Source organism: Molothrus aeneus, chromosome 12, assembly GCF_037042795.1.
Source record: "Molothrus aeneus isolate 106 chromosome 12, BPBGC_Maene_1.0, whole genome shotgun sequence".
In the NCBI taxonomy this organism is placed as follows: Eukaryota; Metazoa; Chordata; class Aves; order Passeriformes; family Icteridae; genus Molothrus; species Molothrus aeneus.
In genome coordinates, this window is record NC_089657.1 from 7,467,989 (window position 1) to 7,489,774 (window position 21,786).

General features: G+C 52.5%; 2 protein-coding genes across 14 annotated transcripts in view; both read left to right on the forward strand.

Annotated features, from left to right (window-relative positions):
• Window positions 1-5,691, forward strand: part of CADPS (calcium dependent secretion activator) — a 204,146-nt gene extending 198,455 nt beyond the window's left edge. For all 13 annotated transcript variants that reach the window (XM_066558057.1, XM_066558058.1, XM_066558064.1 and 10 more), the window contains 2 exons: window positions 2,540-2,644; window positions 4,355-5,691. In XM_066558057.1, the coding sequence (XP_066414154.1) occupies window positions 2,540-2,644; window positions 4,355-4,534 (285 nt within the window). In that variant the 3' untranslated portion in view covers window positions 4,535-5,691. The remainder of the gene's footprint in view (window positions 1-2,539; window positions 2,645-4,354) is intronic.
• A 10,512-nt stretch (window positions 5,692-16,203) lies between these two features.
• On the forward strand, window positions 16,204-19,341 carry FEZF2 (FEZ family zinc finger 2). The gene is made up of 5 exons (XM_066558113.1): window positions 16,204-16,678; window positions 17,031-17,875; window positions 17,965-18,099; window positions 18,191-18,323; window positions 18,750-19,341. Exons 2-5 carry the CDS (start codon window positions 17,087-17,089, stop codon window positions 19,004-19,006), a joined length of 1,314 nt encoding a protein of 437 aa, XP_066414210.1. The 5' UTR covers window positions 16,204-16,678; window positions 17,031-17,086; the 3' UTR covers window positions 19,007-19,341.
• Window positions 19,342-21,786: the final 2,445 nt, after the last annotated feature.

Here is a 21,786-nt window from a genome sequence, read left to right on the forward strand (position 1 = left end):
GAAAGAGAGCTCCTTTCATGCAGCCGAGCGCTGCGCCTGGCTGAGCCCTTGTCAGCCGCTGCTCGAGAGGAGAGGGCTGCAATTCACATTCGCTTCCAAGGAGTTTGCATCTCCCCAGAACCCAGAGTGTTTGAAGTGCCCTCCAGAAACACAGAAAAGCATTTCATTTGGCTTGCTCGGAAGGTCTCACAGCAGCAAAGTCACCTTGCCAATACCCTCCGGGCAGAGGTTATAATTTCTGTTTGGGATCACATAGCCCTGTGGGCGTGTGTGGCGTGGGACAGACAGAAATGGCAGGACCTGCCCCTGCCAGGGACTTCTCATCTCATGCAGAGTTGACACAAACACCCAGCAGATCGTTCTGTGTAAGCTGGGAGGCGGCAGGGGAAGGGAGGGGGCGTGTGTGTGTAACACATGGTTGTGCCCTTCCTCTGGGGGCTCCGATTTGAAGAGGTGGCAGAAGGGGAAGGAGGTGTTTGGCTGACCTGGGCATCCATGTGCCAGCACAGCCCTGGGTCACAGCTAATGTCACCCAAGAGCATGACTCAGTTAACACTGATTGCAAAAAAGCAGCTTTATGAACATTAACAATTTCTCTGTTTTGCCCACGTGGGTCTGCAGCATTTCATGGAAACCCAGGCAGATCCCCCAGTGGCAGCAGTTGCTCTGTGCCACCCAACCACCAGCTGGCTGTTGGCTGCCCTGGGTCCATGTATCTGGGATCCTCGGGGGATATCCAGGGACACTCTGACTTCTCAGACTAGTCTAGGGCATTGGAAGGTATGAAACCCCACCAGACCTTCATGTCTCCTGTGCTCATCAGGTCCACACCAGCTGCCCAGGTCACTTCACTCACTGTTCAACCCCAGTCGGGTGCCAGCACCTCAGGTGACAGCTGAGAGCTCCTGCTTGCCAGTCTCAATTAGTCTCAACCAAGCTCTTGCCAGCTTTCTGTCCTGGAGAGGAAGGGTCAGCAGAATCTCTGCCACAAGTTACACAAGGTGTAAGCATGGAGCATGAGGTCACCACATGCCATTTCTTCGGTGACTCTTTCATCTCCTTATTTCCTTTGTTACAAAGAGGTGGTATAGAAATTAAAGTAGAGGAGCATCATTGGAGTTGGGGGGAAAATTCATCCCCATGCAGCTCCTGGGTGTACTGCCACTCAGCTCAGAGATGTGTGTTGAGCACACATTTTTGTGATGCAGGGCTGGTTTAGCTTAGACTCATTTGTTTACTTTGGTGAGCCTCATGCCACCTTGTGGGTGCTGGTGTCAAAGGATGGAGGGAAGCAAATCGCTGGCAAGTTTTGCAATTACAGAATGTTCAGTTGTCTCCATTCCCCTGCTGCACCAGCAGCAGGACAGGGCATGTTCTGTGTCAGAGACCCCCAGCCCGAGGGGGCATTGAGGGGGGCAGCAAGACCTGACTTGGACTGGTGCGAGGTTTCAGGCTTGTTGGGAGGCAGCTGCATCCCAGACTATGGATGGTGCCCTGTCAGGATCTTCATAAACTGGTCTGGTGCAGTTTCTTTACTATTTTAACTGGTTCTAGATCAATTACATCTGGTCTGCAGTATGGGCTTTGATCTCTGTGTGTAAGAGAGGTCACAAGAAGGGTGCAGCTGTGCATACAGAGGTGTGATGGGTTTTTGCCTGCTTTGTAACCAGCCCTTGTGCTGAGCACCTTGGGGAGGTTTTGTGGCTCCCCACCCACCCACCAGCCCCTGCTTTTCCTCCTCTTAAGGGCTCACTGCTCATCTGTGGGCATCAGATGTGCCATGTCAGCCCTGCATGAGCAGGGCTCTGATCCACAGCCCACAAGAGCCTTCCTGCACTGCAGGCTGCTGCCACACTGCTGGGAGCCTTTTGCACAGACAGCAGCACAATTTCAGCCCCTGGAGGGGCCCTGTGAGCTCAGCAGCTTGAAACAAGCTGATTTCTTTGCTGCTTTTCCATCTTTCATAACTGTGAGGGTGAAACCAAAGAACTTCCCACACAGCCTGGGCAGGCACCCACCCGTAGGTGCTTACACCAGCATCCTTCCCCCCAGCCAAACCTTTCCCTGCATGAGCCTCCCCTCTGCTCACCCTCAGGGTCCCAGACTCATCCTGTGCCTGTTTATGATTGAATTTGAAGATGGTAAGTAACCTGAGTGTGGGACCAAAATCCTTAAAGGCAGGACTGTGTTCTCACTGTGGGAGAAACAGGTTAAAACATGGCTCGAGCCGAACACACATCACTGCTGGCAAGTGCCATCAATGGCAAAATCAGATTTCAAGGCACTACTGGTGGCCTTTACCCTCCTAATAACTTTATTTTGTTATTATTTTTATTAAAATGTAAAAGCCCATGCATGGAAATTCTGTGTAAGAGCAGATGCCAGTCTCCCCTCTCAGTCTGTGGCCCACCATGAGCAGGCTGGCAGGTGGCTGTGAGGGTCAGAGGTGGCTGTGATGGGATGCTGGGGGCACAGGTGTCACTCAGGGCATTGCACAGAGCCCTGTGTGGGTGCTGGAGAAGCCGTGTCTCTCTTGCAGCAATGGTACACCAGCTCCATGAGTGTTGTGTGCACTTGGCTGACAGACCGCATGGACCTGCAGCTCCACATCTACCAGCTGAAAACCCTCATCAGGATAGTCAAGGTAAGCACCCAGGGTGTTCCCAGTGCCCCTCACTGTCAGGAGGAGCCTTTGTGTGCTCCTGCACGTGTGTGGCATGTGCTCTGTCACTGGCAGATAAATGAAGGATTCATTAATATTCTTTTAAAGAATTAAGATAGCTCGGTCTATGGCAGGTAGCACTGGATAAACGGGAACTTTAAATGCAGAGAGATGTAAAATACAGGTGTGCAAATAAGAACAAATTAACTTCTTGCATTAAAAACAAAAACCAAACTCTCTTGCTATTTGCTGTAAAGTAAGTGCACCAGAATTAGCCTTTTTGTGGACAAATTCACTGATCACAAATTCACTGATCACACCTGTGAGCTCTGGTGTTAAAATGGGTTAAATCAACCCAAAAGTTTTTAACACTGTTTTGCTAGAAACATTTAAGCCCAGCTATGGCTCGTGATTATTGTCAGAATACAAATGAGATTGTTCTCATAGTTAATTGAAGTTGTTTCTTTTACAATGGATGTATATAATCAACTCTGAGAGATCACAAAGGTGAGATAACATACCCTGAAAGTAGCATTTTTTTCTTTAAGTGCACGTGTATGTGTATATCTGTGTGTGTGTGTGCCTTGGACTAATGATAATTATTTCAGTGTGAAATCACAGTGGTTTACATGAAATAATAAGATCACAGAAGGGGGTAAATATATTTTTGATCATTTTAGGTTCTATCTAATGCTTTTTGGTCTAGTATTTTATAATGTTTATGGTCTTGTGTGCAGTGAACACATTGAAGGGATGAATAAATTAAAACTGAAATGTATTAAATGTGCTTTTCATAACTGAAAACAACAGGCACAGACAGATTATTCCTACTTGTCAGCTAGCTGAGGAAAGCTTTTTTCCTTGTGCTTTATTTATACCAATATTACATTCAGAAGCAGCTATAACAAACCCAAAGACTATCTGAAATAGCAGAACAGTAAATAGTTTCTATGCAGAGCACAAAGCAGAATTAAATGAACAACGAGAACAGGGGTTTATCTCACAGAGTTGAGAAGGTTTTAAGCATAAATTCAAATAAGAGATATTAATTGTAATAACAAGAGAAGTACAGGAACCATGGAAATACAATTCCAGATTGAGGTGAAGAAAGGGAGATTTAAGAAACATGTGCCCATGCTTATATTCATACCTCAATAATTTCGTCCAGTATCCTGGACTTAGTTTATTTAATCCCTATACTGTAGGTAGGATTGTTTAATATGGAGCATTCCAGGAATGTGTAATCATGTCTGTGGGTACAGGGGATAAGCATCCTGCTGCTTGAAGAGAAATAACTGACATTAGAGGCAGGATGAACACATCCAGGAGCCAGGGAAGTCAGTTGGAGCAGAGCCCTTATATTGCTTCGATGCCTTTTTAGACACCAGCCCGCCCTATGCAAGGCTCCCTTGAGCTGCTTTGAAGCTGCCCAGCCCAGCCCACAAAGGCAGGGCTGGAGTCCCAGAGCTGTAATTTGTTGCCCAAGGCACCCTGAGGGAGGGTGTAGTGGCCAGCAGAGATGCTCCTGTGGCGTCTGCACTTCCCAGGAGATGCAAAACGTCCCCAGGACTGGGATTTCCCTGGTATCCCAGCCTCCCCCATTAGTGGCCCCAAACCCCCAGCACAGGGGCACAGGCTGACTCCTGCAGGGGTGCTGGTGTTGGCCCTGACCTCTCCCTGTGTGTGCTGTAGAAAACGTACCGAGATTTCCGATTGCAAGGCGTGCTGGACTCCACCTTGAACAGCAAAACCTACGAGACCATCCGGAACCGGCTGACAGTGGAGGAGGCCACGGCGTCGGTCAGCGAGGGCGGGGGGCTCCAGGGCATCACCATGAAGGACAGCGATGAGGAGGATGAGGAGGATGACTAGGGGCAGCTGGAGCAGCGGCTGGGGGTCGCCTGGTATCCGTGCATGTACCTCGTCTGTAACTCAGTTAGCCACATTAGGAATTTTTATGTCAGCTCTAAATGCCCATGAGAAGTTTACCAATACAAATGCCATGTTAGCTGTGTGGTAATAAGATTAGCACCTCTCTTTGATTCATCGGTTTCCTAATTTCATATCTATATGTTCATAAGCAATATGGAGCACCATTGTTTAATACTGTTAATGGAAAAACTACATAGAAAACATCCTAGGTGTGTCCCTGTTATTAAAGTTTAAACAATGCTTCATTAATGTACTGTATATACATTGATGGTAAATTGTTGTGAAGATGAGTGACTCGAGTCCTTTCATTTCTTTCTCTTCTGTGGATGCCAACTGCTTAAAATTAATTAAAAAAAAAAAACAGCTTTGTTTTTAAAAGAAAAACCAGGCAATTACAAATGATTTTTTTGTTCTCTCTCTGTTCATTTAAAAACCAGAAAACAAACAAACCCAGACAGCCGTTTGAATCATTCTGCATCCTTGTTAAAGTCCCAGGCTCTTCCCTTCAATATGCAGTTAACTCCATAGAGACTACATCCCAGAGGATTAGTCATTCTAATTGCCACACCAGATTAATCCTATCATTATGGATATATCATGCCACATTACAAGTCCAAAGCAGTTGTTTTATGTTGACGTTTGCTCCTCTAAATGTTACATTTTTGTTTAAATTTCAAATAACCGTGTATGTACAAAGACAACTTTAATTACACTCTTAGACTCTACAAATGTGTTTATAATAATATATTGAATATTTATTTCGGTAGATTGTAACCATAATTTACAATTCCTCTGTTTCACAATGGTTTTTATATATGTCATGTACATTGCATTTTGACCAGTAACTGCATGTCCATCAGTTCCTTCTCCAGAGCTTTTACTTTCTGTGTAAAATAGTGATCCATCTTGCTTTTTTTGCCTTATACAAGCCGACAGTTGTAAAAGTGTGAGAACTGTGGCTTCTCAATAAATAACTATTCAGATGTCCTAATAATAAATTATGGAGTCTTTTTATGTCTGCCTTAGAAAAAAAAAACCAAACTAAGCTGAGATGTAAGAGCCCCAACCTCACAGAATAAAGGCATTTTCTTTTCTCATGGGTGTTCTTTAGTTTATTAATTAAGAAGATGGTTTCCTGATTTGCTCCCAAAGGCCAGGATTGGGGGCACACTGTTCCCCAGGTACAAGAGCATTTCTGCTATGACCACCACAGCTGTCTCCACCATTATCTGCACTCTGTGTCCTGTGATTTGTCCCTCGACATCTAATTGATGTCTGCTCTGGTTCAGCCCCTGTTATTATTTGGCCATTAGCCTTACCCAACACTTACCCTCCTTCAAAGGCCTCAGTTTAAATTTTAACTTCTCCCAAAGCAGTCTTAGTGCAGCAGGGCAGAGGCAAACCCTGAGTTGAAATTAAATAAAAGTCTGGTTTGATGGAAAACATGTTTAATGGGAGCACACTTGAACTGGCTGCCCAGGGAGGTCATGGATACCCCATCTCTGAAAATGTTCAAGGTCAGGGGCTCTGAGCAACCTGGTCTAGTGGAAGGTGTCCCTGCCCATGGAGGGAGGTTAGAAGTAGATCATCTTTAAGGTCCTTTCCAACCCAATCCATTCTGTGATCCTCTGTTAGACTCATAGTTTCTGAGAGGTTTTGCAGTCCCTCCCTCCCATCAGCTGATTCCTGCTAGAACACCAGAACTGGTTCCTGCTAGCCCAGGTCTCAGTCATTTGAGAGAGCAGCAGAAGAACTGGTGAGCTTTACCCCCAAACACAACCTGTGGCCAGCCTGGGCACCAGGACAAATCCCTCACAAATAAAAGACGGGCAAATGGAAAAACGTCCTACCTGGATGAGCCTTCCTGACATAATGAACAATTAAACCATATTCCAGAGCCCAAAAACATGAGACCCACGCTGGACATATGGGAGGAGATTGGGACCTCTGGAACTGCCTGTGAAGAGGGTGTTGAGTCCTGGACTGGGCTGGAAGCCTGGAGCATATTCACCTGCAGTGCTGGATTTTTGGGTCCCTTCCCTCTGTGTCAGTTTAGCATCTGCTGTGGAGGTGCTGTGCAGCCCCACCTGGATGGCCACACCCCACACCTTCAGCATCCACCTTTCCCAGGTGTCCTGGGAACACCACCCCCTTGGAACAGGGGCATTAGCAGGGGCTTCACTTCGGGAGTGGGTGGTGGATGTGCACATTTAGCACCATTTACGTGTTGAGGAGCCATCTGATGCACCAGGATAGACTAATTTTGAGCCCTGACTGTAGCCCAGCAGACTTGATACTTGTCTTGCTCTGTGCTGCTGGTAGAGGGAAGCATTGCCAGAAAAAGCTACTTCTGAGGACTTAGGCAGGAATTTGGCTTTGTGACCACAGACACAGGAAGCTTTTCCCTCTCTTACCCACCTTTATAGGGCAACTACTTGGCCCTGAGTCCTTGGAGGAGCTGGGGTAGTAATTGAGTGTTTAAGTCATACTCGGTCTATCAAAACCAGTTCAGATGCCTCTGCAGGTCTGTCACTGGCATGCACACAAAAAATATCAATTCCTTGACCTCATTATGCTTGGAGCCTTCAATCCCACCCTGAAGCACTCCCAGGATTTCCCTGATAAAGCAAGTCTCACAAGATTTAAAGTAAGGAACAAACTGCAAGCACCACCTGGTCCTTTCTTTCTAGGGGGTGAGACCCACTTGAGACCCACAGAAATACTGCTGCACACGTGAGTTCATGCCCTCTTTATCCTCTCCCTTTGATGCCTTTTGTGAAGGACAACAGCTCCAAGAAGAAGCCCTAGGAAAGCCTTACTGGGGTGGTCACCAGGCTGGTAGCAAAGAGCACTGAAGGACATGGAAATTTATAGCTCTGCTGGCAGTCAGGCAGAGCAGAGCTGGAGAAACAGCTTGATTCTGCTCTGGAAATGTCTCTCTTTTTTTTTTTTTTTTTTTTTTTAAACACAAAATATTTATTGGGTAAAAACACAGCCCACTTCCACCTGCCACCTTTCAAAATAGTGAGCCCTGCTCAGTTTTTTGAATGAGAGAGTGTGGGTGCAGCCTTGAGGAGATGCTCCCTGGCTGTGCATTGCTAGCACGCGTCGGTACCTCCCTAAAGCAGCAGTGATTGGACACCCTCAACTGAGTGCCTCTGTCATGAGCAGTGACCCTGTGGCCTGTGACAGCTTTTTGTGACCTCAAACCCCAAAAAAGCACCCCAGAAATTCCACAGTCCTGAGGCTTGACCACAGAAGAGGGAAGCATTAGCCAACTCACTATTTTTAAGGCATTTGGACCCAAAAGATGAGCTTTAAGATTATGTACTTTAGTGTAAGCAGGGAGAAGATCTTACAGCATTGCTGCAAAGCAGGATTGAACCTCCCACTCCACAGCCTGCAGCCTGTGGCTGAGCAAAGGAGTGCACTGCCCCTGATCCCCACTGCCTTTAAGCCTGCACGTGGCCAGGCTGTGCTGGCAGCCCAACCCTCCCCTAAATGAGTGCTGCACTGTGGCACCAGGAGTGGGAAGAGCCACCCTGGGTCAACCCTGAAGAAATGTCAAATACAAATGGTTTGGTTTTGCCTGAAAAATATCAATCTGGGTTCAAATCCCTCCTGGGTTTGAATCCCTCCTGGCCACAGACTACAGTCTGGACAGGGCTCAGCTCCTGCAGAGCAAAGCTACACCTTGGGCAGCACCTGTAAGAAATGGATAGATGTAGCACTGGCACAGGTGGCTGAGGAATGTAAAGATGTACTGCTGGTTCACTTCAGCCCATTGCTGTGATGGAACGAGCTCCAGCAGTCAAAGGACTTGGTGCCAGTACAACTGCACCTAGATGAAGAATCTGCCTGTGCAGTTATGTCAATCAGTTTTGGGAAAAGAGGAAAATTTCATTCTTCTGCCAGCAAAATTTTAAATGATAGATCAGGCCAAAACTTCTCTCATATTTACAGGGAAGTCCAGCGAAAATATCCTTTTTTTGACAGACTTACTTAAAGCATGTGGCATGGAGACTGAAAATGCTATCAACTATTTGACTGACAAGTGTCAGCAGCTGTTCATCCAATTTGTTTTATATTTCACCAACTAACAGATTCTTTCCCCTCTGCTGTAATGCATGTCTTCTGGCCCATAGGCATCTTAGAAATTGCTTTTCTGCCTTTCTAGTGACCAAAACGTCAAAAATATTAGAAGACAATTTGTGTTCAGAAGCATAAACAGGCATGCAACAAAGCAAAGATGATTTTGCCAACATTCAGGCTGTGTTCTTTTTTAAAAAGTCACAGCAAACCTAAGGCAAAAATTATTTCTCTAAGCTTTAAAAGAAAAAGCTAATGCAAACAAAGCACATGATAAATCAGCACAGGTTAAACCATCAACTACCAAAGGGAAAAGCTGCTGTTTAATGGGCAACCAAAATGCAGCTGAGCTCTATGTCAACCTCTGCACTTTGGCTGGGAAGTTGAGAACTCTGCTTCCATCACCAGTATTTGTTCAAAAACCTGTTCCATGTTGCCAGGATTCAACAAAGCCACTGTTGTATCAAACCAAGCTTGGCTGGGAGAGTCCTTTGAGCCATTCACAAAACCCAGCCCTCTTCATCTTAGGTCTAGCACTGCTTTCAGAACTCTTCGATCCTGACTGCATATAATATAATTATTGCAGTTTTCACCCATCATGAACTTGCTGGACTAAAAAAAGCCTGTGTGACACCTCTCTCTGGTGAGCTGTATTCCATTCTATTTCCTTTAATCAAACAAGTTTAGGCTTTCAAGCTAAACCTGAAGTGATATTTTCCTCAGCCTTTCTGAAAGATACATATTCCATTTCGAGTCATAAATCCGCATTTGTTGTAACTATGCAAAATATGGGAGAAAAAAAGTGCAGAGATTATATGCAATCTGCCAGCAGAGTTGTGTGCCATGAGGAAAATGCCTCACAGGTCAAAACAAAGAAAAACACTGAGCAACAAATTAGTTGCAGGCAGGAGCTAATATGGAGATCAAAAGATTAAAATCAACATACAACGATGAAATCACTGGAATAATAGGAGCACTTAAGAAGATTAAGTCAATAACAGAGTCCAGTGCTACGAAAATAAGGTTTTGATTATACTGTAAAATTTTATATTGGGAGAGCAAAAGTAATTACAGCCATGACATGCTTTGCTATCCCCGCCTTAGACCATCTTGGCTCATTTCCTATGCAAGGAATACAGTTGTTGAAATAAACAGAAATGTTATGACTCAAGTGCTCGATTCAAAAACAAACCAGGTGGTCAGATCAGACTGGGGACTGTCAAGATGGGGTCTGTAAAATCAGGACTTGTTGCAGATCCTGGAGGATATGACAGCTGGGGGGAGCAAAGGCCACCCCGTTTAGGACTGGCTTTCTGCACAGAGAGCTCCACCAGCAGCTGATGTCGGGGCTGTCCCAGGCTGTCAGCTGGAGAGGAGAAGCACGCACTGGAAGGGAGGTAGGAGGAGATAAATAGCTCAAAGACTGGTGGTGAATGTGGTGGTGATGAACTCTGGTAACAGGAAAGGTATTTTTCTATCCAGCTAAAACAGGGAAAGATTGAGGGTTTGGTTTTACGTCAGAGGCAGAGACGTGGCAGCCTCCGAGCCCATGCAGACCCTCACAGCAGGGACAGGAACATCTTCCATAGCCATGTGCAGCAGCTCTGGGAGTCAACCAGTGGGGATGGGACCCACCAGGGCAGCTAATGCTCACCATGACAGATCCACCCTTGATCATGTGCTTGGTGTATGAGCAGGGATTAATGAGCCCGACCCTCCAGCACAAACTGGCCATGGCCATGGAGCACCAGCCTCATCCACGGACTGTGGGACCAAAGGCCTAGAGCTCCATGGAGAAACAGCTACCCTGGTGAGACCCTCCACACCCAAGAAGTCTGAGAGCTCCTGGTGGGTTCTGCAGTGCTCTGTGTTTTGTGAGGTAGAGCTGAAGCAGCTCCTCTGTGCCCCAGGGCTGATGACTTGCCCTGGCTTTTTGCACAACTGTTTTTTCAATATCACTATCTCCAGCCCCACCCCAAAAATCACAATCTAGGCTCATAATTAAATCAAATAAATAAATTCTCATCTATTTTTACATAATTTGTGGGTGTTCTTGAACATTCAGGAAATACTTGGGTTGTGCACTGAAGTTTTTTCCTCCAGTAATGAGGTCTGGTTTTTTTAGTCTGGGCTCTCATTGTTGGGGGGATTTTTAGTGGCTTTTCTAGATCATGTCTTCATGAATCAACCCATTTCTTGTGCCCAAGCAGCACAGCAACACTTTCACTTGTCAATCTGGGAGCCTTGCCAGGCTCTCTCTGCCTTAGCCACCATGAGGGACAGGGATGCTGCAGTCCAGCCGGTCCCACCCTCCCCAGGGGAAGGGGACAAGGTGCTGCCACCCACTGCCACCTCCACACCGTGCAGCCCATGGAGTCCAGCTGTGCAGCAGGTAAGAACATCTGTGACAACACTTCAAAAAATGGCAAATACAAACCTCAAACAACCTGGTGTGGCATAACCAGAAAGACCGGACAGCACTGAGTGAGGAGTGAGTGGCAAAATGACAGTGGAAAGATTGGTTTTGGAAGGATTCTTTCTCTGTTTGATTTTCTTCATTTAAAAAGGAAGTAATTTTGAAAATGAGATGTTTTTCTATCTCATTAAGGGGAGAATAATTCAAAACACGTGGAGTTTGTCCCACTTACTTTTTTGGCCTTCCTTCTTCCAAGCAAAAAAAAAGGAAGGAATAGGAACATGAAACTGAAGTGGGCTTCTACCCATTTTCACTGTTTTTTGTTCCTTTTCCTGAAACGTTTTCAGTAGGAAAGTGAGAACAAGGCCATCCCCCCATTATATTCTCCTTCTCTACTTCCTCCCACCTTTTCTCCTAAATAGAAAATAAGGGGAAAAAACCCCTACAAACCCAGAAAAACTTAAAAGCTCCCACTCCATCAAGAAAAAAAAAAAAAAGTACAACATTTCAAAACATTAGGAAGGAACATCTTTCAGTTTCAGTGTTCAGAAATGAAAGGCAGCATTGCTCCATTACTGCAATGCGAAGGATGACTATTTCTGACAATGAAGATGGAGAAGAGCAGCTCACCCTTTCAACAATTTCCTCCTTGCTTTACTGGACAGGTTGGCTTTGGACATGGTGTGGATTCCAAGGACTCCTCACCTGCCTCCCGGGCTAGACCAGTCTCACACCAGGAACTCGATTTCCCTCAGGATGTCTCTCTCTGCTCCTCTCAGGCAGGCAGGCAGCGTTTTTGGGGCATAAAGCCTGGCTGGGATCGAGCCGTTAGTTACCATTCCTGTTGACAGGCAAACTAGAATAGGCTCTGGCTCACTTTCTCCGAGCTGCGGAAGGAGGAATGAGCCGGGAAAAGAGTTCATTCAATTGCTTCTGTTTGGCAGCTCTGCAGGACTCTCCGCACAGACAGAAAGAGATGTGGCAAGTAAGGAGTTGCCATTTTTAGAATTACATAAGCCCATTTGATTGCCATCGAGGCACTCTGTGCAGCTCCTGCCACGGTGCCCTGCCGGTTGCTTTGCAGTGGGACTAGATTGCAAACGGTTTTAGAAGCAGGTCAGATACCAGCTTTTAAAATTGGATTCAGGTTGAAAATGTCGATGTTACTCCTGCCATCACTGACAATATAGACCAGTACAGCCATGCAAGGACTCAGCCAGTTTGCTTCCAACATCCCACCAACCACACTTCCTCTGGAACCTCTACAGTGCTCCAAAAACTTAGGTCCCCAATTAAAAAAAAAATCTAAAAATATAAAATAAAATTATCTGCCTATAGTCAGGCAGTAACGTCCATAACTCAATAAAAGGAATGAAAAAATACCTTGGGAGGGTCTCAAAGCCACTGCTCCATCCAAGGTGGCCTTGCCAGGCACCATTCCTGCCCCAGTGTGGCTGTGTCTGTTGGGTGACAGGGAAGGAGGGTCACCCCCAATGCTGTGGGTTCTGCAGCATGGGATGGACTGCCCGCGGGAACTGAGGCACACAGAGCTGCAGGGGCACTGCTCCCTTGGACCAAGTATCGAAGTTTCAAAAGAATAACCTGACAGATTCACATGGATAACAACCCTCACTTCACCTCTGCCCCAAACTTCGCTACCCTGGCTTCTCTGTTCGTTGCTCATTATTTTGTCCAGTCTCTGACCACTGCAAACTCACTTGCGGCCAAACACCTGGGGACCATCCCTGGGCTGACCCTTCGAGGTCACAATCGCTGCCTTGCACGGAGACAAACCCAAATGCAGCGCGGTGGGGCCAGGGCCGGGCGGCACCGCAGCCCAGACCTTCTCGCAGCCCAACCCTGGGCCCCTCCGGCGCACCCTTGCACAAAGCTGCAAAGCCGCAGGAAGAGCTGTTCCCCCACTCCGGCTCACAAAGACAGCCCCATCCAAATTGCCCGGGCCGGTGGCTGACCCGGCAGTCCGTCACCTTCTAGTAAAAAACAATAGGGAAAAGAATTGGGCAAAAAAGTATTTAGAAAAATACCTATAAAAAGCAAAGCAGCATGGAAATCAAAGCCACCATTTCGGGGAGATTGAAGCATAATGCTAATAACTTTCGGCAGCTTCCACTGCAGAGTTTAAGCAGCTGCCAAGTTAAATAACTAGGAGGATCCTAAGTTATCTTCCAGTGGACCAGAAATGCCCAGTGCCGACTGCCTGGGCGGAGGCGGCCCGACGGACGCGGGAGCCGGGCCGAGCCTGCGGGGCCCTGCGCTCCCGCCCGCCCGGGACCGACCCGGGACAGTCCCCGGGAGCCGCTCCCCGAGCGGGGCTGGCTGTGGATGAGAGAAAGGGGAACCCCCGCCGGTTTTCGATGTCAGCGGCCGGGGAGGGTTTGGGGCTGGGGCTGCCGGGCGCGGACGGGACCCCCGAGGGCAGCGGGCGCTGGAGGAGCCCCGGGTGACCCCGCGTGTCCCGCCCGGGCCCGGCCCGGCCCGCCCGGGCACCGCACTCGTTTTTCTGGGGAGGCAGCGGTGTAAAAATAACCGCAGGAGCGATCGCGTCCGCAATGGGAACGTCTTTGCGGCGTGCGCCTTCTTGGGAAAAATCCGCAAACCATTTCTCCCTCCAAATGTCGGGGGTAAAGGATTAAAACCCCACGGGAGAGCTGCCTCCACGGGAGAGGCGGGACGCGGGGCCGAGCCCGGAGCCCGCTGCGCGCCCGACGTGCAGAGGCTGCTGCCCCCCAAAGCCGGGCTGGGCCGCTGGGCCCCCCCAAAGCCACCCCAGCCCTCCCGCCCGGCTCTCCGGGAGCACCGGGGCTCGGGCTCGGTGCTGGGCAGGCGGCGGGGCCGGGGCAGCTGTCTCAAAGTCAGTCAGTTGTAATATGCTCGCCGGAACAGCAGAAGTCGAATCGATAGAGACGGCCTCCAGCTGTGCCTAAACCTGCGATTTCAATTAAAATACTGAGCTCTGATGCCCGGGTCTTAGCTGGGATCTCAACGCCCTGATGCGTGAGGCGTGCGGCACCCGGTTTGGAGCTGGCCGGGAGGCAGCGGCACGGCCCGAGCCGGTACCCGGCCTCGGGATGCGGGAAGGAGGCAGCCCCTGGGCTCGGCGAGGGCCCCCCTGCCTCTCCTCGCCCCCAGGAGCCCCGGGGCCTGCGGGAGCCGCTGCCCCGAGCAGGGCGGTGGGTGCACAGCAGCGAGCCGCCAGCTGCCCCCTTGGCCAGGGAAGGAGGGAAAGAGGGAGAGACCCGGCTCAGCAAACACCCCGGCAAGGACGAGGGCGGCTCGGGGAAGCTGGCAGCGAGCTCCCGGTCCCGGCTCCGCAGCCCTTCTTTTATCCTGCCCGAAATCATCTCGTTTACAGAAAATATTTGTTTGCACTATTAGTTGGTACTGGAGTTAATTACTCAACGTGTGAGCGGGGAGTAATATGGATAAAAGCAGCCCCAGTGTTTATTGTGTGGGTGAGCTGTTTGAGCGGTGCTTGAATAAACTGCAATTAGGGTTAGATAGAGATTAATTAACATGTGAGTGGCAAGGTGTAAAATAGTTCCCAACCCTCCACTCAGTATAATCTGCAGGCGAGGAAAAGAAGTTTGTGGAGGCTAATTAAATACTTCGCTAAAGCCGGCGAGCCCCGGCAGTGAGCGGAGTCCAGCCCAGCGCAGCCGCCGCCTGCCCGCTCCCGCTGCCCGGAGGAGGCGCGGGCTGGGCGGGCACCGCGGCTCGGGTGCAGCGTGCCTGCCCGGGGCTCAGCCGGGCTCTCCCGCAGCCCAGACACCGGGCACGGCTCCTGCGGTTCCCCGCGGTCCCGTCCCAGCCTCTCCCCCGGGAGCGGGACGGTTCCATCGCTCCCCCGCACGCTGACCCGGCAGCTCCGGGCGGGCAGCGCTGGGCGGGCGCCAGCACCTGATGGATGCTCCAGGCGGGGTGAACCCCCGGGGCTGGGCGCTCCCCTCCGCCCGCAGGCAGCCCGGGACGGCCGCCGCTTTTAAAGTTTGTTTCTGGAGCGTGTTGTGGTTCGCAGGTGAAAAAGCCTGTCTGCAAACAGCCGCCGGCGAGCTGTCCCGGCGGGGAGAGGAGGCGCGGCTTTGTCAGCGCCGCACAAAACCCCCGAATTCCTCTAAACTTTCTTAGACGCGCGAGGGAGGGGGAAAAATATATATATATAGGGGCCTTTTCATTGCTTGCTTTACCTCTGGCCAGGCTCAATCTAAACCCTTCGCTCCCCCCCTCTCCCCCGGATAATCCTCCCCTTTATTTTAGAAACACACAAAACCAGGTTCCACGCAGCGCTATAGTGGCTACAAGTGAAAGAGAATTGAGCGCCCTGAATCGCCGGGGGAAAATTGGTTCGGCTGAATAGCCCCGGCGAGGGACGGGGCGGCTAATCAGAGCCCGGGGGGTGCTGCCCTGCAGCCGGGCCCCCCCAAACAGGTGTACGCGGGACTCTCTCAATTACCGCGTCCTCGCATCTGAGGTTTCTGCAAATCCTCCCCTCCCGCATCACGGTGTTTTAATTAGAGAGAGGAAGGAAAGAAACCCCGGCATCCAGGCGCTATAATGTAGCGTCGCCTATTTGGGGGGGCGGGGGGGAAAGGGGGAAGAAGAAAGTGCTGGGGGGAGTGATGGGGGGGCAGGACAAGGGCTACAAGGGCAAGGGAGAGTCGCCGGGTGCCCCCCGGGGCAGCGGACACCTTTAGGGGGTGACAACTTGCAGAACTTCCCTTTGCTGAACACGGGTCTTTTTTATTATTATTTTTAAATTTTTTTTTTTCAGCAGCGAATTCGAGTCCTGGACACGACTCCCTCCGCATTTATTTAAGGCTAATCACCAGTTACCCTGAGAGGGGAGAGGGCTGGAATTAAACTTAGTTTAATTAACATTAATACACTGTCCTAATTAATGGGTTGGCTATTAATTTATACATGCTGGAGAGGCTCGCAGATAAGTGACAATTTATTAATTATCTTCCAGCTCGGTTGCAACGGAGCTGATTGCAGATGGGTTGCCAAAATAACTCGAGCATGGTTGCGTGGTAGTTGCTTTAGAAAAAAAAATCATTCTCCCCCTTCTTAAAAAAAAAAAAAAAAAAGGAAGAAGAAGAAAAAAAAAATCCTCACGCTCATTCGGAGTGGCTCTTCTAACCCCAGCAAGAACTGGAGCACTCTTTTCCACCCAACTTGTGAATCGCACTTGCCTTCTAATTTGCCACATGCAAAACGATTCCTCTGCTTTGCAAGTTGCTTTTTAAGAAGGGAGAGAGAGAGGAAAAACCCAGCTCGCACACGAGCGATTTGTGCGTCTTAAACTGGAAGGAAATTGTGCGTGGAGAGGGGGGGGCTCGTCTTCCTCTCTCTGCCCCAACCCACCGCGCTCCAGCCCGGCGCCTCGGCTTGGGGAAGATCCATGGTGGCATCCCCATGTCATTCTGCTCAAAGTGACTTCATATGATGTCAGCTTTAAATGTTCGAGACCGTGATCTGACGCTCAGGAAGATGTTTGCTATCAAAATGTGACTGTGGCCACGCTGCGCTGCTTGGATGAGTCTCGCCGGAGCTGGGCAAAGGTAAGTGGTCCCAAGGCGAGCCCCGCCGCCCCTCGCCGTGCCCCCCGCCCCTGCTCCCGCATTTCCCGGACCGTGGCCATCGCTGGGGCTCGGCTGGGTGGCATCGGGCTGGGGAAGGTTTTTCTTTTTCTTTCCTTTTTTTTTTTTTTTTTTTTAATACTAACAAGGTCTAGCTTGCATGTTACTTTAGCGTGTTCCGCTTAATGAGCAGTAATCTGGTACCCTACGTGCCATTGTTCTTGAATATGTTCATTTGAATGTAAATAGGGAGGGGGTGCCGGTGGGGGGTGGGGTGGGGGGAGAACAAGGTGCTTATTAAATTGATTTGTCTCCTGGCTTTTCTGGAATGCAGAGCCGAGCGCGGGAGCGAGTCGCTGCTCACACCAAGTTCCCGCACGGCGGAGCGACATGGCGAGCCCGGGGTCGCTGGAGACGGTCATGCCTTCCTCCTGCCCCCGGCACGACGGCAGAGCCGCCACCGCTAACCCCTCCAAGACCCTGGCCTTCTCCATCGAGCGGATCATGGCAAAGACGTCGGAGCCCAAGCCGGCCTTCGAGGAGCGGCACGGCGGGCCGGGGCCGGAGCCAGGCAAGAAGCCGCTGAGCCTGTGCTCGCCCCTGCCCTGCGTGATCCCCATCCCGCCTCTGGGCTACGAGCTGCCCTCCAAGACTCTCAACTACTCGGAGCTGTGGAAGAGCAGCCTGCGGGGCGGTGCGGGGCTCTGCAAAGCCAACTGCGGCGTGTGCTGCAAGGCAGAGCTCGCCCTGGGCCAGCCCAGCGGCCGGCTCATCAAGCCGCAGGTCATCCACCAGGCAGGGGCCGTTCCGGCCGCCCCCCGCTCCCTCTACTACTTCAACTACCTGGACGCCGCGTACCACCCGGCCGACCTCCTGCACGGACAGCTCTTCCCGGCCGGCCTGCTGGGCGCCCCGTCGCCGGGGGGGCTCTCGGCCCACCAGAAGCTTTTCCTGCTGGAGAACGCCAAGCTGGCGGGGCTGGCGGCCGAGAAGCTGCCGCCGCCGCCTCCCTTCGCCCATAAGGAGCGGCTGCCGGGACACCTGGACCAGGTGATGAAGGAGGCGGCGGCGGCGGAGCGCGGCGGCCCCCCCAAGGGCCACGCCAAGATGGGGGGCGGCGGCGGCGGCGGGGCGGCGGAGGGCAAGCCCAAAAACTTTACCTGCGAGGTCTGCGGCAAGGTAAGGGGGGCGCCGGCATCGGGTGGGGGAACCGGGGGCGGCGGCGGCGGGGCCGTGCCTGACCTCGCCTTCCCGGCGCTTCCCCGCAGGTGTTCAACGCGCACTACAACCTCACCCGCCACATGCCGGTGCACACGGGGGCCCGGCCTTTCGTCTGCAAGGTCTGCGGGAAGGGCTTCCGCCAGGCCAGCACCCTGTGCCGGCACAAAATCATCCACACCCAGGTAGGTGGGGGGCGGCCGGGTTGCGGGAGGCGGCGGCCGCCCCTGCTCTCCGCGCAGCCCCCACTGACGGGCCTCTCGCACCCCGGTGCAGGAGAAACCCCACAAGTGCAACCAGTGCGGAAAGGCGTTCAACAGGAGCTCCACGCTCAACACCCACATCCGCATCCACGCCGGCTACAAGCCCTTCGTCTGCGAGTTCTGCGGCAAGGGCTTCCACCAGAAAGGTGAGCTGAGCCGGGACGCGCCGGGGCCCTCGCCCATCATTAACGGGGATTAAACGCGGCGAGCCCTGCCCGGCTGGGGAAAGCGAGGGGCGCGGACAGATCTGCCGCCGCTCCCAATTACTTTCCCTCTAAGCTGGGCCGCATCGCCGGGCAGTGCTGACGGTTCCCCCTAAATGCTTTTTAAATGAAAGGTGCCGGGCCTTGGTCCTAATCCAGAGCCCTCCGTTTGCCGCGGGTCACCGGGCTGACCCTGCCTCTCATTTGTGCCGTGCCAGTTGCGCGCTGCTCCGCGCTGACGAGGACCGAGTTTGACAAGTGGGACGGGGGTGCGGGTGGAGACACTTCCTAAAGCCCCCCTTACCTGTGCACCATGCTGCCCGGGCACCCTCGGGTAACTCCCTTTTCCATCTTTTTCCTCTTTCGCAGGCAACTACAAGAACCACAAGCTGACCCACAGCGGAGAGAAGCAGTACAAGTGCACCATTTGCAACAAAGCCTTCCACCAGATCTATAACTTGACTTTCCACATGCACACCCACAATGACAAGAAGCCCTTTACGTGTGTCACTTGCGGGAAAGGATTTTGCAGAAACTTTGATTTAAAGAAGCACGTCCGAAAGTTGCACGACAGCGTCTCCAGCGCTCCTCCGCCGCGGGACCCTGGGCGCAGCGGGCAGAGCTAAGGGCCCGGCGCGCCGCCACACTCGGACCTGCTCAACCAGGCCAGCACTATTTATCCAAACCAGCCTTCGCTTCTCTGTCCTTTTCCCAGCGAGCTCAGCCGCCGGTAGCAAGCGACCCCGAGCCGCAGTTGTATATAAGAGGAATCTTATTTAACGGCGCGCTGCGCCGCCGGAGCGGGCCAGGACGGGCCGGGCTGGCCGCCCCCCGCCCGGCGCCAGGACAGCGCTCTTTATACGTGTCTGTAAATCTCCATTTTAAATGTACGCTCGAATAAGTGAGGAATATATCTATATCTATATCTATCACGGGACAATAAACCGGCCCTTCGCAGGTGTCTCATTTCCCACCTGGGCCCCGGCCCGAGCGGGGAGCGGGATGCACGGCGCTGTCCCCCCGTGCGAGCGCGGCTTGCGGAGCCGGGCCCTGCCGCTCCGGGGCCCGCTGAGCGCCGCGGGCACCAGAGGAGCAAAAGGAGGGCGGGAGGGAGCCGGGCGGCTTCAGAGGGCTGCTGCTGCCCCCCGGAACGGGGTCAGAGCCCTTGCAGGACCCCCGGCGGGGCTGCGCGGCCCCGACCGGCAGCGCGAAGGGCGGCTCGGAGTTTCCCAGCGCCGCTTTTCGGGGTCGGTTCATTACGGCGTGTTTAAACCGCTCCTGAATGACTATCTTTCCTTGCATGCAGATAAAATGATCTCACGCTTGCTTTCCGAGTAATGACCCAAATTAAGAGAGAAAACACAGACCCTTCAAACCGCATTACATTAATCTAATCACTCCCAGCAGGCCTCAGAAACTCTTTGTGATCAGAATATGGATAATCAAGCACTTGGATTACACTAAATATTCCCTTCTCATCTCCCCCCCTCCCTCACTTTTAATACGCAAGTGTCTATTCCGGCCACGTCGTTAGGAACAATATTATTCTAGCGGAGAAAGGAGATTGAGGAGGCCGGGCGTGTGCGTGCTGCTCGGGCCGGGTTTGCCAATGAAGAGGGGAACGAGAGAGGCACTGAAATGCCTGGGGACGGCGTAATGGGGAGCTCACCTTCCTCCGCTTAATTGAGTGGTTAAATAGAGGGAGGCGAGGACGAGCACAGCTCGCCGCCGAGCGCAGGAACGGGAGTCAACCCCTCGCTCCGGGTTTCTGGATTCATTATTAGGCTGCGATGTTCTCCAAGGAGAGGGCTGGGGGCTGGGGCCGGGGCTCCGGACCCCGCGCTCCCGCTGTAGAGACGGGGCGATTTTAGAGTTTCCCGGGGTTTGCATTTTCGAGTGTCTGAAATAGCGTTTTGACGGTTTGAGGAGCGAAAAAGAATGTCCAGTGATCCTGGCAGCGGGAAAAGAGCGTAACAGAATTTGTTAAAAAAAATTGGGAGAGTTTTAGACTAAAGGGAAAATTTTAAAAAGGAAAAAAAAATGCAAACCCCGTCACCTCTCCGGAAACCCTGTCAGGGGGAAGCGGTCCCGCAAGTGAAGGGGCTGCGGTTGAAGCCCCGGCAGGCGGGAGCCGAGCCCGGCTCTCCCGCCGCCGCGACAGACGGGGCGGGACAACCCACGGGCCGGGGACAGCGGGAGGGACCCCTCTCTCCCTGAGGACACCGTGCCGGGGGCGGCCGCGGCAGGACGAGGTCCCGGAGGACGGGAGCGGGGCGCGCGCATCCCGAGAGGCGCCCACGGAGCCGGTGCCGCTGCCAGGTCCGGGGGAAGCGCCGCTCTCTCGGCACCTCGGGCGCCGGGGAGAGGTCTGGGCTGCCAGCCGGGAGCCGAAAGCGGGAGCCAGGCGCGGCTGCGGGCCCCACAGACAGCGCGCAGGCTGCTTCCTCAGCTCTCCTGATGGGCGAGAGCAGCGCGAAACCCGCTCCCAGGGAGGGAATTAAGGAAGTGCGTTCTTATCGCATTTTTATAAAAAGCGGCGTTGTTGACAGAGCCGTCTGGGGGGAGGGCGGCATCCCCGTCACGGCTGAGGGCATCGCGGGGGCACCCGGAGCGCCGTGTCCGCCGCCGCCGGTGGGCTCGGTCACCTGGCCCCTCCTGGGGGGCGCCGGGCAGCCCTCCCCGGACCCGCTGTCGCTCCGGCTTGCCCCGATCTCGGACGCTCCGGGAAGGGGCCGCGGCACCGCGCTCGCCACCGGCCGGCCCCGGACCCCCCCCCGGCTCTCGCCCGGATCCCGGCACACACAAGCCGCAGATCGCGGGGGAGGGGCGGCTCTGTCAGACACACACACGCCAGAGACTCCAATTATCTTCTCCCTCACAAGATGTTTCTGCTGTCCACGACTGCTCACACTTCGGCACTCTTGCCAGCAAGCCTCAATAACACAAAACCCGCACAAAAACCCCTTTCCCGGCGCCGCAACCGCGCACACAACAGATTGAGCGGTGCCGGTGCCTCGGGGGGAGGGTTAGAGGTGCCTCTGAGCAGAGAGCGACGTGCCAGCGCCTCCGTGCTTCCCCCTCGGCCCGCCCGGCCCAGCCCGGCGCTTCCCCGGCACCGGGCGGCTCCCAGGTGCGTCCCGGTACCGCGCCGGGCACCGGGAAGCGACCAACCTACAGGCAGCTGCGTTGCCCTTTTCCCTGCACTCCGCTCTCCAAACGTCTGAGCAACCAGTTTGCTGCTAGAAACATGTTAATTGCCAACGGAGCTCATTAAGGCATGCACATGCAAAACACAGCGAGGGAGATTAAATGGACAAAAGCGCAATAATGAACTGTCAAAAATCGGACCCATCTACACGACCAGGAGCACTCAAGAATGAGGCATTTAGAGGCAACAAAGGATTGT